We start from the raw sequence: 14,516 nt of genomic DNA on the forward strand, positions 1-14,516 counted from the left end.
AAAATTAAAGGTACATCAATTCTATTAAATACTCATTACTACAAGAACATGAATAGTCTATGAAACGGTTCTTCCAATACATGAATGGGTTTATGGATTGAAACCGTTCATCTATTGTAATTCCTCTACATAATGTAGTAATGAATTATGAATTAATCCCCTTGTGATCAATGAATTATGAATTAGTCCTCTGGAGAATACAAATGGACATCTACACTTTTAATTATTTCATCATACTCCCCATTGGATGTCCATTATACAAAGAATATGCCTCGTTAAAACCTTACTAGGGAAAAATTCATCGGGACAAAAACCCTAGTGAAGGAAAAAGAGTACACTATTCTTATGTATTAATTTCTCCCCTTTATGCAAATATCATTTGAAATCTTTTAATCGTCGCATTCCAATATTCTTCACCAATTTCTCAAATGCTGCAGTCGGCAATGCCTTGGTAAATAAATCTGCCAAATTATTATCTGATCGGATTTGTTACACATCAATTTCACCATTCTTTTGCAAATCATGAGTAGAAAAGAATTTTGGTGAAATATGTTTCGTCCTATTTCTTTTAATATATCCTTCTTTCAATTGAGTTGTACAAGTTGCATTATCTTCATATAATATATTTGGAGAATTTTCTTTTTTGGAAAATAACCCACAACTCTTCCGGATATAGTGGATCATTGATCTTAACCAAACACATTCTCGACTGGCCTCATGAATTGCTATTATGTCAGTATGATTCGATGAAGTGGCGGCTAATGATTGTTTAATAGATCGCCAAGAAATGGCTGTACCTCCATATGTAAATAGATAACCAATTTGAGGTCTTGCTTTATGCGGATCAGATAAATATCCAGCATCAACATAACCAAGCAATTCAAGTTTAGATTTATTTGAATAAAATAAGTCAAGATCAATTGTTCCTTGGAGATAATAAAAAATATGTTTAATACCATTCCAATGTCGTCGTGTGGGCGAGGAACTAAATCTTGCTAATAAATTCACTGTAAATGATATATCAGGTCTTATACAATTAGCAAGATACATTAGTGCATCAATTGCACTGAGATATAGTACTTCAGGACCAAGTACCTCTTCATCTTCCTCTCGCGGTCTAAAAGGATCACTACAAGAAAAACTGCTTATAGAGGCGCATCAAAATGTCACAAGTCACGCTTTATTGAGGCACATACTTAGTGTGCCATGTAAAACCTATGTCACAAAAGCTTTTTAAGGCACAATTAAGTGCCACGGCACATGAAACAATTCAGACATTTAGAAGTGCCAACACAAGGTTATAATGGTTACACCAAAAAATGCCTTAATTGGAATTTAACTTTCAAGAACTCAACTTTTTAGAGGCACAAAACAATGCCATCTTAACTTTAAGTTGACACTTAAAAATGCCTTAAAATGGTTGTTATTGAGGCATGCAAGTATGCCACTATATAGCTTAATGTAGATACTGGCAAATGCCTCTATATCAACCTTTAAAAGTGTTTTAAAATGCCTCAAAAACCTGCTATGTAACAAGAAAATTTCTACTACGAAAAACCCTTATCGTGACACTTTCAAGTGCCTCAATAGACTGGATTTTTTTTCTTTTTTATGCCCAGCCACAGGTACTGCTGTGAATATAACATTCGTATTGTGTCAATATAATTGTACATTCATATTGGACATCTCACATTCAATGACCAAAACCAGCAATATTTGATTGAAAATCCACTTTCAAATTGTCACCATAACCAATGATTACAATTAAAGTACTTATAACTCCTGGTAGTTTTCCAACCAACCAATTAAACTTTCATCCTTGCAAAAAAAAAAAAACATAATATTTGTTTTAACATTCATCAAACAGCTAGAATGTCCTACTAATTGTTTGCCACGATTTCACCTAAATAGCACCAGATAAATTAAAATCAACTAAACCGCTAGTAGACCAACTTCTTGTAATATGTGCAGCAACATTTTGTCCTTTTACAGTTAGAGCACTTCCATATAAGTGGATAAGTATCCATATGCTGCAACACCTTGTCCACTTTTGAATTTCAGCACATCAATCTTCGCAAATTTTTACCTATAGCATAAGTATATTATGTATTAAAATCTATCGTAATTATCGAATGAAACAAACATATAAGATATTAACAGTTAACATAATTTGAAAGCTAGAAAAGGAAAAACATACTAGTTTTGTTGGCCAAGCTATAGGAGCACCAATTGAATCAGCAATTGTCTGCAAAGGCACATAAGGCCTAATCAAATGCTCATCACGTTCAACCACAACTTGAACTAGCACTTCACACCAATTCGAACCTAGTGGTTGGCCTCCAACTATTGTAGAAGGATCAAGGGATTGAAGCCGTCCAATTGCCACAACTTTTGTTGGCTCATCTAAGCTAAAAAGAGAAATCCAGTCTCCCTCCTACATGAAAATGCAAAACTCGAAACATCAGAAAACTAACCATATGCAAATTAGTCACATCAAAATTCCAGTCCATACTTCTACAAAAGTCCACAACTACTCAAGAGTAACATGTAACAAATATAAAAATAACTAAACTAAAATTGCTTTCAAATTGTAATAGCAAAACATATCTACATGGTCGGACCATTTCAAGGAAATCCCTTTCAAGCAAAACAGCAAAAGTGTTACTAATGTTGATACAGCCAGCAGCGCATATCAAATGTCTATCGAATAGCCTTTGGGATACTTAGTTAGCATATTTCCATCAACTCTACGCTTCAGTCAGATTGGAGAAATTAAAAGCTTCAACATTACAGTTCAAGTAATAAACACAGCACAGAGAAATGTAATCTTTGGTCAGCATCATCTTAGTAATCTTTGGTCATTCATGCAAAGAGTAACATGAGATAAAAATAAAAATAAATAAACTAAAATTGCTTTCATATTGTAATACCACAACATGCCTAAATATCAGATCATTATCAAGCAAAGAGGGCTGGCATTACCGAACAAATATATTAAAAAACTTACTTTAAGAGGTCTAAGACTGGAACTTGAGGTTGAGATATGATTAGATGATGTTGAAGTGATTCTTGATTGATTCAGCAAGTTATGACCATTTTGTTGCTCTAAATAAGCTTTCAGGTTAGCAAGTTCTCTTGCTTGATCTTTAATTTGTTCCTCTTGCTGAGCGAGCAAATTTTGCCTTCATCTCTAATATTTCATGTTTTTGATCCAACACTAGTCGCTGAGATCCACTTCGACTAGGTTCATCACCCCACACATCAGTTGGACATATACCAAAACCATACATCCGTGCATGCCCATGCTTGTCTTGCCCAACTACTTGTGCAAATACATCATTTTTTCCAATAGGATCTTCAGTATCAGGAGGCAATTGACTAACCTTTTCATTCATTGCAAGCTGCAAAAGGGTAAAGAGTAAGACAATGATTACATTTGTACAATCCTAATATAGATTAGAAAGTAATGGATAGATCTTTCTAATATATTTTAAAGCAAGTAAACAGCATAATGAAAGATTTTACTTACCATAATATTAGCTGCTGCACTACTAGATGGGTTTCCTTTGTTATCAGTGTAGCAGTGATTGAACATTTCAACTCGTGAAGGATTGCGGCCTAATTTTTTCTTCTGTATCAAAAAGAATTTTTGTTTAAACAAATTGAAATAATATTAAATAAAGCATAATAGAATAGCCAGAAATGTTTACCATGTTTGCTCGAATCTGGGCAAATGATTTCTTCCCGGTATTATGATTCGTGGTCTTCATTGCCCTTGCATTTTTATTTTTTTCACTAGTTTTCTATATCACATACAAATAATTTAGAAATAACTCTAAAATACTGATATACTATTACATAAAGGGAATATACATATACCTTTGTTTCTTCTAACTCCCAATAATCAGCAATGACTTTATATTGATCTTTTACCACTCTCACATCTAAATTGAGCATTTGAGTTTCAACTTGTATATTTGGCTTGTAGTATGTTGCTTTAATCCATGCCTTCCAATTCCTCCAATACTTGCCCAAAGCACGAAGAATCCAAATTTTTGCACTGGGAGGGACATCAAATTTTTCCTACAATATATTTCATGTGCTTAGATTCCACCCATCATATCATAAATAACTAACAAATATTGATACAAGTATTAACTGATTTAAGCTTTATTACCTTGACAATCTTTAACATGTCTTTCTTCCGAGAATTGTCAATTTTTCGCCAATCTTGGACGTCAATTGGGGCATATGAACCATTTCTTGATATTGTACCCAAAAACTCTGTAAATCTTGATTTATTTTTGCCCACTGGTTTGCCAAGTTTGTTGAATTTAACTTTATAACGATGAGATGTAGGCTGACCCCAAACACTTGTCATATATGTTGGCCCTCGTGTTTTTTTTGCCTCCACATCACCATCAGTCTCATCATCTAAAAAAATAAAAACAATATTTATTAGTGTATATGCAATAATATACTTAAAAATCTCAAATGCTCTTGCTAATACCTGTATTCTGAAGCTCTTCCACTCTTATAGACTGATTTTCCATATGCTCATCAATTGGTTCATCAATAAGTCGGCTGCTGCTGGAATTTCTTCGCTTCTTAGTCCTAGCCATGTCTGAACAACAAACTCAATTCATGTAACATTTAGTCAATTTAATAAAGTTAATAAACTACAACTAAAATTCAGCACTTGCAATGTAAAAATGAAACTTCAGCAAGTAAGAAAAAATAAATAAATAACTAAACAACATTACTAGCTAAGTAAACAGCATCTTGTTCCAAAATTATAACATGGTACATCAATATTAGGCATAGCCAGAGATAATTTGATAAGTCTACATGCAACAAATTAATAAAACATAGCATCTACAGTGGAAGCATATCATGAATTTGGCCTAATTGGAATCAATCCGACTCCTTGAACATCATCACGGATGTAGCTAACATCTCCATTGTCATCTTCCAACTGTATGTTTGAAATTGGACTTTGCAAGTACATGTCCACATCACCCACATGATCCATGTTGTACTCAGCTCTTGGTCTTGTGGTGATAACAACATGCCACCCATTTTCAAGAGGATCTTCCACATAAAATACTTGTGATGCTTGAACAGCAAGAATATAAGGTTCATTGTGCCGCTTTACATTCGAAAAGTTCGCTAACATGAACCCATCCTCATCTTGCTTTAGCCTTTTTCCTTTGGAGACCCAATCACATTCAAATAACAACACTTTTCGACCTTCTCTGTAGTCTAACTCAATGATGTTAGTCAAAATTCCATAATAATCCAAATCACTCAAAATTGGATTATTATCTTTTGCACTTGCAAAACTCGAGGTTGTGGCATTAACCATGACTCCACTATTTTGTGTTTTTCTTTTTTTCTCCAACTCTCTTGTATGAAATCGAAAACCATTGACAAGCAGTCCTTTGTATTGTATCCCAACAATATTTGGACCCTTAGCAAGCTGCTTCAAATCCATAAGTAATGTATCTCCCTTGCATTCTATACTGTGCTCAATCTGTATTACATATAAGAACATTAGAGACAAATTTGTAGTACAAACACAGCTAATAACTAGCAATGTTTAATAACATACATGATTGGCAAACCAAGATGCAAAATTCTCACTATGCATGAGTTCAATAACATGTTTTCCAGCTCGGGGATTCCTTTCTTGAATCAATTGATAATGCTGGCTGCAATTACAATATTCAATGAGCTCTAGATAACTTTGAATAGGACATTTTTGAAATATTATTTACTTACTTGATATAGGGATTGACATGGTCACAATTGAATAGGACATATTGATGTGCTTTTCTCAAAATCTCATCACTGAATTTAGTGGGAATTCCTTTGCCTAATGGACGAGTTGACATTGAGAACAAATCTAGTCCAGTTGAAGAACTTTTAGCGACATCTTCATTTCTGTTTGATCGATTCAATTTTGTCTCCACATAATCAGCCAAGAAAAATGAACAAAATGTCAAGCACTCTTCTGCTATATACCCTTCAGCAATGCAACCTTCTGGTCGACTTTTGTTTCGAACATAAGACTTCAAGGTGCCCAAGTACCTTAGAAGAAATATGATATCATAAGACTTCAAGGTGCCCAAATAAATAAATAAATATTAAGATTATTAATTTAATTCAGAACACATACCTTTCAATAGGATACATCCAGCGATAATGGACTGGCCCTCCAATTTTTGCCTCGGTGGCCAAATGGATAGATAAATGCACCATGATAACAAAAAAAGATGGTGGAAAGATTCTCTCGAGTTGACAAAGTATAATAGCAATCTCCATCTCCATGTGGACTAAATCTTCAGCACAAAGGACTTTAGAGCACAACTTTCGAAAGTACCTACTCAATTTAATCAATGGAGAGCGGACTGCCTTCGATAATGTTTTTCTCAAAGCTATTGGCAACAACTGCTGCATCAAAATATGGTTATCATGGCTCTTAAGTCCATAAATTTTGACTGGCTTCACTTTCACACATCTAGATATATTAGCTGCATACCCGTCCGGTACCTTCACTTTTTTTAGCACTTTACAGAAAATTTCTTTTTCCTTCCTGTCCATTGTAAAGCAGGCTGGAGGCAAATAAAATCTACCATTTTCTTTCTCAACTGGATGAAGTTCCGGCCTTATACCCATGTCACGTAAATCACAGCGTGCAGTATAATCATCCTTATTTTTATCCAGATTCAACAATGTCCCAACAATGCAATCACAAATATTCTTTTCAATATGCATGACATCCAAATTATGACGAATTAAATTATCTTTCCAATAAGGAAGATCAAAGAAAATGCTCAAATTTTTCCAACTGAATGGCAATGTTGGATTATCATCAACTAATTTTCCAAATCTGATTTGAAAATTTTTCAATTCAGATAAAATTGTAGACCCCATCAATTTTTCAGGAGCTCTCCCATGTTCTTCCTTTCCATTAAAAGCTCGAGAATTCTTCCTAAAAGTATGAGCCGGATCCAAAATTTTTCTATGGCCCATATAACAATCCTTATGCCTTAACCGTTGTGAAGTTGTGTGTTTATGACAAACAGGGCATGCATATTTTCCTTTAGTACTCCAACCGGATAAAACTGCATAGCCAGGAAAATCACTGATAGTCCATAATAATGCTGCTCTTAATTGAAAGTTTTGTTTGCAAGATGCATCATATGTATTGATCCCCATCTCCCACAATTCTTTCAATTCTTTGATTAGAGGTTGTAAATATACATCAATATCATTACCAGGAGCATGTGGACCTGGTATCAACAATGACAACATTAAATATGGCTGTTTCATACACATCCAAGGCGGTAAATTATAAGGTATCAAAATCACCGGCCATGTACTATGAGTAGAGCTCATACTTTTGAATGGATTAAATCCATCGGAAGCCAATCCCAACCTAACATTACGAGGATCCTTAGAAAAATCTGTATGCTGATAATCGAAAGTTTTCCAAGCTGGGGAATCAGCAGGGTGCCTCATATAACCATCCTTAGTACGACCCTCCGAGTGCCATCTCATATGCTTTGCAGTTTTAGATGACATAAATAAACGTTGCAACCTGGGTTTTAGTGGAAAATGCCATAAAACCTTACGTGTGACTTTTCTTTTCTCACCGGATGGATCATTTTCTGATGCTTCCCATCTAAGTTCTTTGCATGTTTCACAACAAGTTCTTTTTGCATTTACCCCCCAATACAAAGTGCAATCATTAGGACAAGCATCATACTTTTCATATCCAAGTCCTAATTCTTTCATTAATTTTTCAGACTCATAGTAAGATTTAGGCAATTTTTCCATGGCTTCAGGAAATGCTTCTCTTAACAAATCAAGAAGCATATCAAAGATTTTGTTACTCCATTTACCCAGACACTTCAAGTGAAGCAAGCGAAATATGAACGAAAGCTTGGAAAAATTTTTACAACCAGGGTAGAGTTCTTGTTGAGAATCATCAATTAACTTATAAAACTTTTCAGCAACTGAATTTGGTAGTTCCTGATTAGATTCAAATGTACCAGCCATAGCAGGATCTTGTTGAGGTATTCCTAAGGTTTCATGAACTAGACCATTCATGTCATCACCTATATCAGATACGTTATGAGGAACATTGTCTGAGGTCTGTATCGGTGCAGAAGAGTATACAAATTCCCCGTGAGCTACCCACTGTGTGTATCCCTTAAGAAATCCAAACACCTTCAAATGAATTTTTGCATCTGGCCTAGACACACATACTCCACATTTACATTCTGAACATGGACAAGCAATCATTCCATTCCCATGACTTGAATGCTTAAATGCATAGTTTAAGAATAATTCCAAACCCTTTTCAAATTCACCACTTCTTCTATCTTTCCACATCCAACTCTTATCCATATTATTAGAGTTGTCAAATATTTACTCATCAAACAACATAAAGGAGTGTTAATGAGTGAGTACCTGAAATAATGCATTTTATATGAGATAACAGCTAAAATAACCAATAATTTTGTAATTTATTGCAAGATAGATTAAATTAGACTTAAATACTCAATTTCATATCAGCAAACCTTTGTAATGTATGAACACTTTTAATAGCAAAATTCAAATAATAAATTACCAACTGCTATATTCAAAAGCAAATTAGAACAAGACTAATCAGGCATGTGAACGTATAAAATTAGACCAATAAAGGAATGTACCTGCTCAAGAGTGCCAAAGTCTAGCACCTTTCGTCCGTCAAATACTTACCAGCAAATATAAACCTGTCCAAAATAAAGTAAAAGCAACTACCTTGAGTAAATTTTAAAACAGGACCTATTGCATTTTTACACCAATTGCTTAAGCTTTCAACAAATTATAATAGAGGTCTTAATTACGGTTTAGAAAAGAGGAAAATAGAAAGAAATTGAAAAAAGTAAAAGAAAATACTAGCACTTACTTCTCCCCGTTCTCCTTTAGGATTCTTTAGATTGATTAATCCATTTCTTAGGTCGCCTCAATAGACTGGATTTTTTTTCTTTTTTATGCCCAGCCACAGGTACTGCTGTGAATATAACATTCGTATTGTGTCAATATAATTGTACATTCATATTGGACATCTCACATTCAATGACCAAAACCAGCAATATTTGATTGAAAATCCACTTTCAAATTGTCACCATAACCAATGATTACAATTAAAGTACTTATAACTCCTGGTAGTTTTCCAACCAACCAATTAAACTTTCATCCTTGCAAAAAAAAAAAAACATAATATTTGTTTTAACATTCATCAAACAGCTAGAATGTCCTACTAATTGTTTGCCACGATTTCACCTAAATAGCACCAGATAAATTAAAATCAACTAAACCGCTAGTAGACCAACTTCTTGTAATATGTGCAGCAACATTTTGTCCTTTTACAGTTAGAGCACTTCCATATAAGTGGATAAGTATCCATATGCTGCAACACCTTGTCCACTTTTGAATTTCAGCACATCAATCTTCGCAAATTTTTACCTATAGCATAAGTATATTATGTATTAAAATCTATCGTAATTATCGAATGAAACAAACATATAAGATATTAACAGTTAACATAATTTGAAAGCTAGAAAAGGAAAAACATACTAGTTTTGTTGGCCAAGCTATAGGAGCACCAATTGAATCAGCAATTGTCTGCAAAGGCACATAAGGCCTAATCAAATGCTCATCACGTTCAACCACAACTTGAACTAGCACTTCACACCAATTCGAACCTAGTGGTTGGCCTCCAACTATTGTAGAAGGATCAAGGGATTGAAGCCGTCCAATTGCCACAACTTTTGTTGGCTCATCTAAGCTAAAAAGAGAAATCCAGTCTCCCTCCTACATGAAAATGCAAAACTCGAAACATCAGAAAACTAACCATATGCAAATTAGTCACATCAAAATTCCAGTCCATACTTCTACAAAAGTCCACAACTACTCAAGAGTAACATGTAACAAATATAAAAATAACTAAACTAAAATTGCTTTCAAATTGTAATAGCAAAACATATCTACATGGTCGGACCATTTCAAGGAAATCCCTTTCAAGCAAAACAGCAAAAGTGTTACTAATGTTGATACAGCCAGCAGCGCATATCAAATGTCTATCGAATAGCCTTTGGGATACTTAGTTAGCATATTTCCATCAACTCTACGCTTCAGTCAGATTGGAGAAATTAAAAGCTTCAACATTACAGTTCAAGTAATAAACACAGCACAGAGAAATGTAATCTTTGGTCAGCATCATCTTAGTAATCTTTGGTCATTCATGCAAAGAGTAACATGAGATAAAAATAAAAATAAATAAACTAAAATTGCTTTCATATTGTAATACCACAACATGCCTAAATATCAGATCATTATCAAGCAAAGAGGGCTGGCATTACCGAACAAATATATTAAAAAACTTACTTTAAGAGGTCTAAGACTGGAACTTGAGGTTGAGATATGATTAGATGATGTTGAAGTGATTCTTGATTGATTCAGCAAGTTATGACCATTTTGTTGCTCTAAATAAGCTTTCAGGTTAGCAAGTTCTCTTGCTTGATCTTTAATTTGTTCCTCTTGCTGAGCGAGCAAATTTTGCCTTCATCTCTAATATTTCATGTTTTTGATCCAACACTAGTCGCTGAGATCCACTTCGACTAGGTTCATCACCCCACACATCAGTTGGACATATACCAAAACCATACATCCGTGCATGCCCATGCTTGTCTTGCCCAACTACTTGTGCAAATACATCATTTTTTCCAATAGGATCTTCAGTATCAGGAGGCAATTGACTAACCTTTTCATTCATTGCAAGCTGCAAAAGGGTAAAGAGTAAGACAATGATTACATTTGTACAATCCTAATATAGATTAGAAAGTAATGGATAGATCTTTCTAATATATTTTAAAGCAAGTAAACAGCATAATGAAAGATTTTACTTACCATAATATTAGCTGCTGCACTACTAGATGGGTTTCCTTTGTTATCAGTGTAGCAGTGATTGAACATTTCAACTCGTGAAGGATTGCGGCCTAATTTTTTCTTCTGTATCAAAAAGAATTTTTGTTTAAACAAATTGAAATAATATTAAATAAAGCATAATAGAATAGCCAGAAATGTTTACCATGTTTGCTCGAATCTGGGCAAATGATTTCTTCCCGGTATTATGATTCGTGGTCTTCATTGCCCTTGCATTTTTATTTTTTTCACTAGTTTTCTATATCACATACAAATAATTTAGAAATAACTCTAAAATACTGATATACTATTACATAAAGGGAATATACATATACCTTTGTTTCTTCTAACTCCCAATAATCAGCAATGACTTTATATTGATCTTTTACCACTCTCACATCTAAATTGAGCATTTGAGTTTCAACTTGTATATTTGGCTTGTAGTATGTTGCTTTAATCCATGCCTTCCAATTCCTCCAATACTTGCCCAAAGCACGAAGAATCCAAATTTTTGCACTGGGAGGGACATCAAATTTTTCCTACAATATATTTCATGTGCTTAGATTCCACCCATCATATCATAAATAACTAACAAATATTGATACAAGTATTAACTGATTTAAGCTTTATTACCTTGACAATCTTTAACATGTCTTTCTTCCGAGAATTGTCAATTTTTCGCCAATCTTGGACGTCAATTGGGGCATATGAACCATTTCTTGATATTGTACCCAAAAACTCTGTAAATCTTGATTTATTTTTGCCCACTGGTTTGCCAAGTTTGTTGAATTTAACTTTATAACGATGAGATGTAGGCTGACCCCAAACACTTGTCATATATGTTGGCCCTCGTGTTTTTTTTGCCTCCACATCACCATCAGTCTCATCATCTAAAAAAATAAAAACAATATTTATTAGTGTATATGCAATAATATACTTAAAAATCTCAAATGCTCTTGCTAATACCTGTATTCTGAAGCTCTTCCACTCTTATAGACTGATTTTCCATATGCTCATCAATTGGTTCATCAATAAGTCGGCTGCTGCTGGAATTTCTTCGCTTCTTAGTCCTAGCCATGTCTGAACAACAAACTCAATTCATGTAACATTTAGTCAATTTAATAAAGTTAATAAACTACAACTAAAATTCAGCACTTGCAATGTAAAAATGAAACTTCAGCAAGTAAGAAAAAATAAATAAATAACTAAACAACATTACTAGCTAAGTAAACAGCATCTTGTTCCAAAATTATAACATGGTACATCAATATTAGGCATAGCCAGAGATAATTTGATAAGTCTACATGCAACAAATTAATAAAACATAGCATCTACAGTGGAAGCATATCATGAATTTGGCCTAATTGGAATCAATCCGACTCCTTGAACATCATCACGGATGTAGCTAACATCTCCATTGTCATCTTCCAACTGTATGTTTGAAATTGGACTTTGCAAGTACATGTCCACATCACCCACATGATCCATGTTGTACTCAGCTCTTGGTCTTGTGGTGATAACAACATGCCACCCATTTTCAAGAGGATCTTCCACATAAAATACTTGTGATGCTTGAACAGCAAGAATATAAGGTTCATTGTGCCGCTTTACATTCGAAAAGTTCGCTAACATGAACCCATCCTCATCTTGCTTTAGCCTTTTTCCTTTGGAGACCCAATCACATTCAAATAACAACACTTTTCGACCTTCTCTGTAGTCTAACTCAATGATGTTAGTCAAAATTCCATAATAATCCAAATCACTCAAAATTGGATTATTATCTTTTGCACTTGCAAAACTCGAGGTTGTGGCATTAACCATGACTCCACTATTTTGTGTTTTTCTTTTTTTCTCCAACTCTCTTGTATGAAATCGAAAACCATTGACAAGCAGTCCTTTGTATTGTATCCCAACAATATTTGGACCCTTAGCAAGCTGCTTCAAATCCATAAGTAATGTATCTCCCTTGCATTCTATACTGTGCTCAATCTGTATTACATATAAGAACATTAGAGACAAATTTGTAGTACAAACACAGCTAATAACTAGCAATGTTTAATAACATACATGATTGGCAAACCAAGATGCAAAATTCTCACTATGCATGAGTTCAATAACATGTTTTCCAGCTCGGGGATTCCTTTCTTGAATCAATTGATAATGCTGGCTGCAATTACAATATTCAATGAGCTCTAGATAACTTTGAATAGGACATTTTTGAAATATTATTTACTTACTTGATATAGGGATTGACATGGTCACAATTGAATAGGACATATTGATGTGCTTTTCTCAAAATCTCATCACTGAATTTAGTGGGAATTCCTTTGCCTAATGGACGAGTTGACATTGAGAACAAATCTAGTCCAGTTGAAGAACTTTTAGCGACATCTTCATTTCTGTTTGATCGATTCAATTTTGTCTCCACATAATCAGCCAAGAAAAATGAACAAAATGTCAAGCACTCTTCTGCTATATACCCTTCAGCAATGCAACCTTCTGGTCGACTTTTGTTTCGAACATAAGACTTCAAGGTGCCCAAGTACCTTAGAAGAAATATGATATCATAAGACTTCAAGGTGCCCAAATAAATAAATAAATATTAAGATTATTAATTTAATTCAGAACACATACCTTTCAATAGGATACATCCAGCGATAATGGACTGGCCCTCCAATTTTTGCCTCGGTGGCCAAATGGATAGATAAATGCACCATGATAACAAAAAAAGATGGTGGAAAGATTCTCTCGAGTTGACAAAGTATAATAGCAATCTCCATCTCCATGTGGACTAAATCTTCAGCACAAAGGACTTTAGAGCACAACTTTCGAAAGTACCTACTCAATTTAATCAATGGAGAGCGGACTGCCTTCGATAATGTTTTTCTCAAAGCTATTGGCAACAACTGCTGCATCAAAATATGGTTATCATGGCTCTTAAGTCCATAAATTTTGGGCGGCTTCACTTTCACACATCTAGATATATTAGCTGCATACCCGTCCGGTACCTTCACTTTTTTTAGCATTTTACAAAAAATTTCGTTTTCCTTCCTGTCCATTGTAAAGCAGGCTGGAGGCAAATAAAATCTACCATTTTCTTTCTCAACTGGATGAAGTTCCGGCCTTATACCTATGTCACGTAAATCACAGCGTGCAGTATAATCATCCTTATTTTTATCCAGATTCAACAATGTCCCAACAATGCAATCACAAATATTCTTTTCAATATGCATGACATCCAAATTATGATGAATTAAATTATCTTTCCAATAAGGAAGATCAAAGAAAATGCTCAACTTTTTCCAACTGAATAGCAATATTGGATTATCATCAACTAATTTTCCAAATCTGATTTGAAAATTTTTCAATTCAGATAAAATTGTAGACCCCATCAATTTTTCAGGAGCTCTCCCATGTTCTTCCTTTCCATTAAAGCTCGAGAATTCTTCCTAAAAGTATGAGCCGGATCCAAAAATTTTCTATGGCCCGTATAACAATCCTTATGCCTTAACCGTTGTGAAGTTGTGTGTTTATGACAA

The 14,516-nt window shown here is 34.2% G+C and overlaps 3 protein-coding genes across 3 annotated transcripts; all 3 read right to left on the bottom strand.

The window, feature by feature from the left end:
* Positions 1–3,146: 3,146 nt before the first annotated feature.
* LOC113771741 lies at positions 3,147–4,622 on the bottom strand. Its single transcript, XM_027316307.1, has 5 exons — positions 4,511–4,622; positions 4,178–4,434; positions 3,880–4,083; positions 3,530–3,631; positions 3,147–3,401 (listed from the first exon to the last, which is right to left on the bottom strand). The coding sequence occupies exons 1-5, from the start codon at positions 4,620–4,622 to the stop codon at positions 3,147–3,149; spliced, it is 930 nt and encodes a 309-aa protein (XP_027172108.1).
* Positions 4,623–4,891: 269 nt separating this feature from the next.
* On the bottom strand, positions 4,892–8,415 carry LOC113771742. Its single transcript, XM_027316308.1, has 5 exons — positions 7,404–8,415; positions 6,179–7,295; positions 5,782–6,090; positions 5,612–5,711; positions 4,892–5,533 (listed from the first exon to the last, which is right to left on the bottom strand). Exons 1-5 carry the CDS (start codon positions 8,413–8,415, stop codon positions 4,892–4,894), a joined length of 3,180 nt encoding a protein of 1,059 aa, XP_027172109.1.
* Positions 8,416–10,579: 2,164 nt separating this feature from the next.
* LOC113771744 lies at positions 10,580–12,055 on the bottom strand. The gene is made up of 5 exons (XM_027316309.1): positions 11,944–12,055; positions 11,611–11,867; positions 11,313–11,516; positions 10,963–11,064; positions 10,580–10,834 (listed from the first exon to the last, which is right to left on the bottom strand). The coding sequence occupies exons 1-5, from the start codon at positions 12,053–12,055 to the stop codon at positions 10,580–10,582; spliced, it is 930 nt and encodes a 309-aa protein (XP_027172110.1).
* Between the last annotated feature and the right edge of the window lie 2,461 nt (positions 12,056–14,516).

This window comes from Coffea eugenioides, chromosome 5 (genome assembly GCF_003713205.1).
Source record: "Coffea eugenioides isolate CCC68of chromosome 5, Ceug_1.0, whole genome shotgun sequence".
In the NCBI taxonomy this organism is placed as follows: domain Eukaryota; kingdom Viridiplantae; phylum Streptophyta; class Magnoliopsida; order Gentianales; family Rubiaceae; genus Coffea; species Coffea eugenioides.

Coding starts and splice junctions, on each gene's coding strand:
- LOC113771744 (XM_027316309.1), bottom strand. CDS start 12,055: ATGGCTAGGACTAAGAAGCGAAGAAATTCCAGCAGCAGCCGACTTATT. Junction 11,517..11,610: donor ACATGTTAAAGATTGTCAAG/GTAATAAAGCTT, acceptor AATATATTGTAG/GAAAAATTTGATGTCCCTCC. Junction 11,065..11,312: donor GGGAGTTAGAAGAAACAAAG/GTATATGTATAT, acceptor TTTTTGATACAG/AAGAAAAAATTAGGCCGCAA.
- LOC113771741 (XM_027316307.1), bottom strand. CDS start 4,622: ATGGCTAGGACTAAGAAGCGAAGAAATTCCAGCAGCAGCCGACTTATT. Junction 4,435..4,510: donor GGAAGAGCTTCAGAATACAG/GTATTAGCAAGA, acceptor TTATTTTTTTAG/ATGATGAGACTGATGGTGAT. Junction 4,084..4,177: donor ACATGTTAAAGATTGTCAAG/GTAATAAAGCTT, acceptor AATATATTGTAG/GAAAAATTTGATGTCCCTCC.
- LOC113771742 (XM_027316308.1), bottom strand. CDS start 8,415: ATGGATAAGAGTTGGATGTGGAAAGATAGAAGAAGTGGTGAATTTGAA. Junction 6,091..6,178: donor TGGATGTATCCTATTGAAAG/GTATGTGTTCTG, acceptor ATTTCTTCTAAG/GTACTTGGGCACCTTGAAGT. Junction 5,712..5,781: donor CATGTCAATCCCTATATCAA/GTAAGTAAATAA, acceptor TTGTAATTGCAG/CCAGCATTATCAATTGATTC.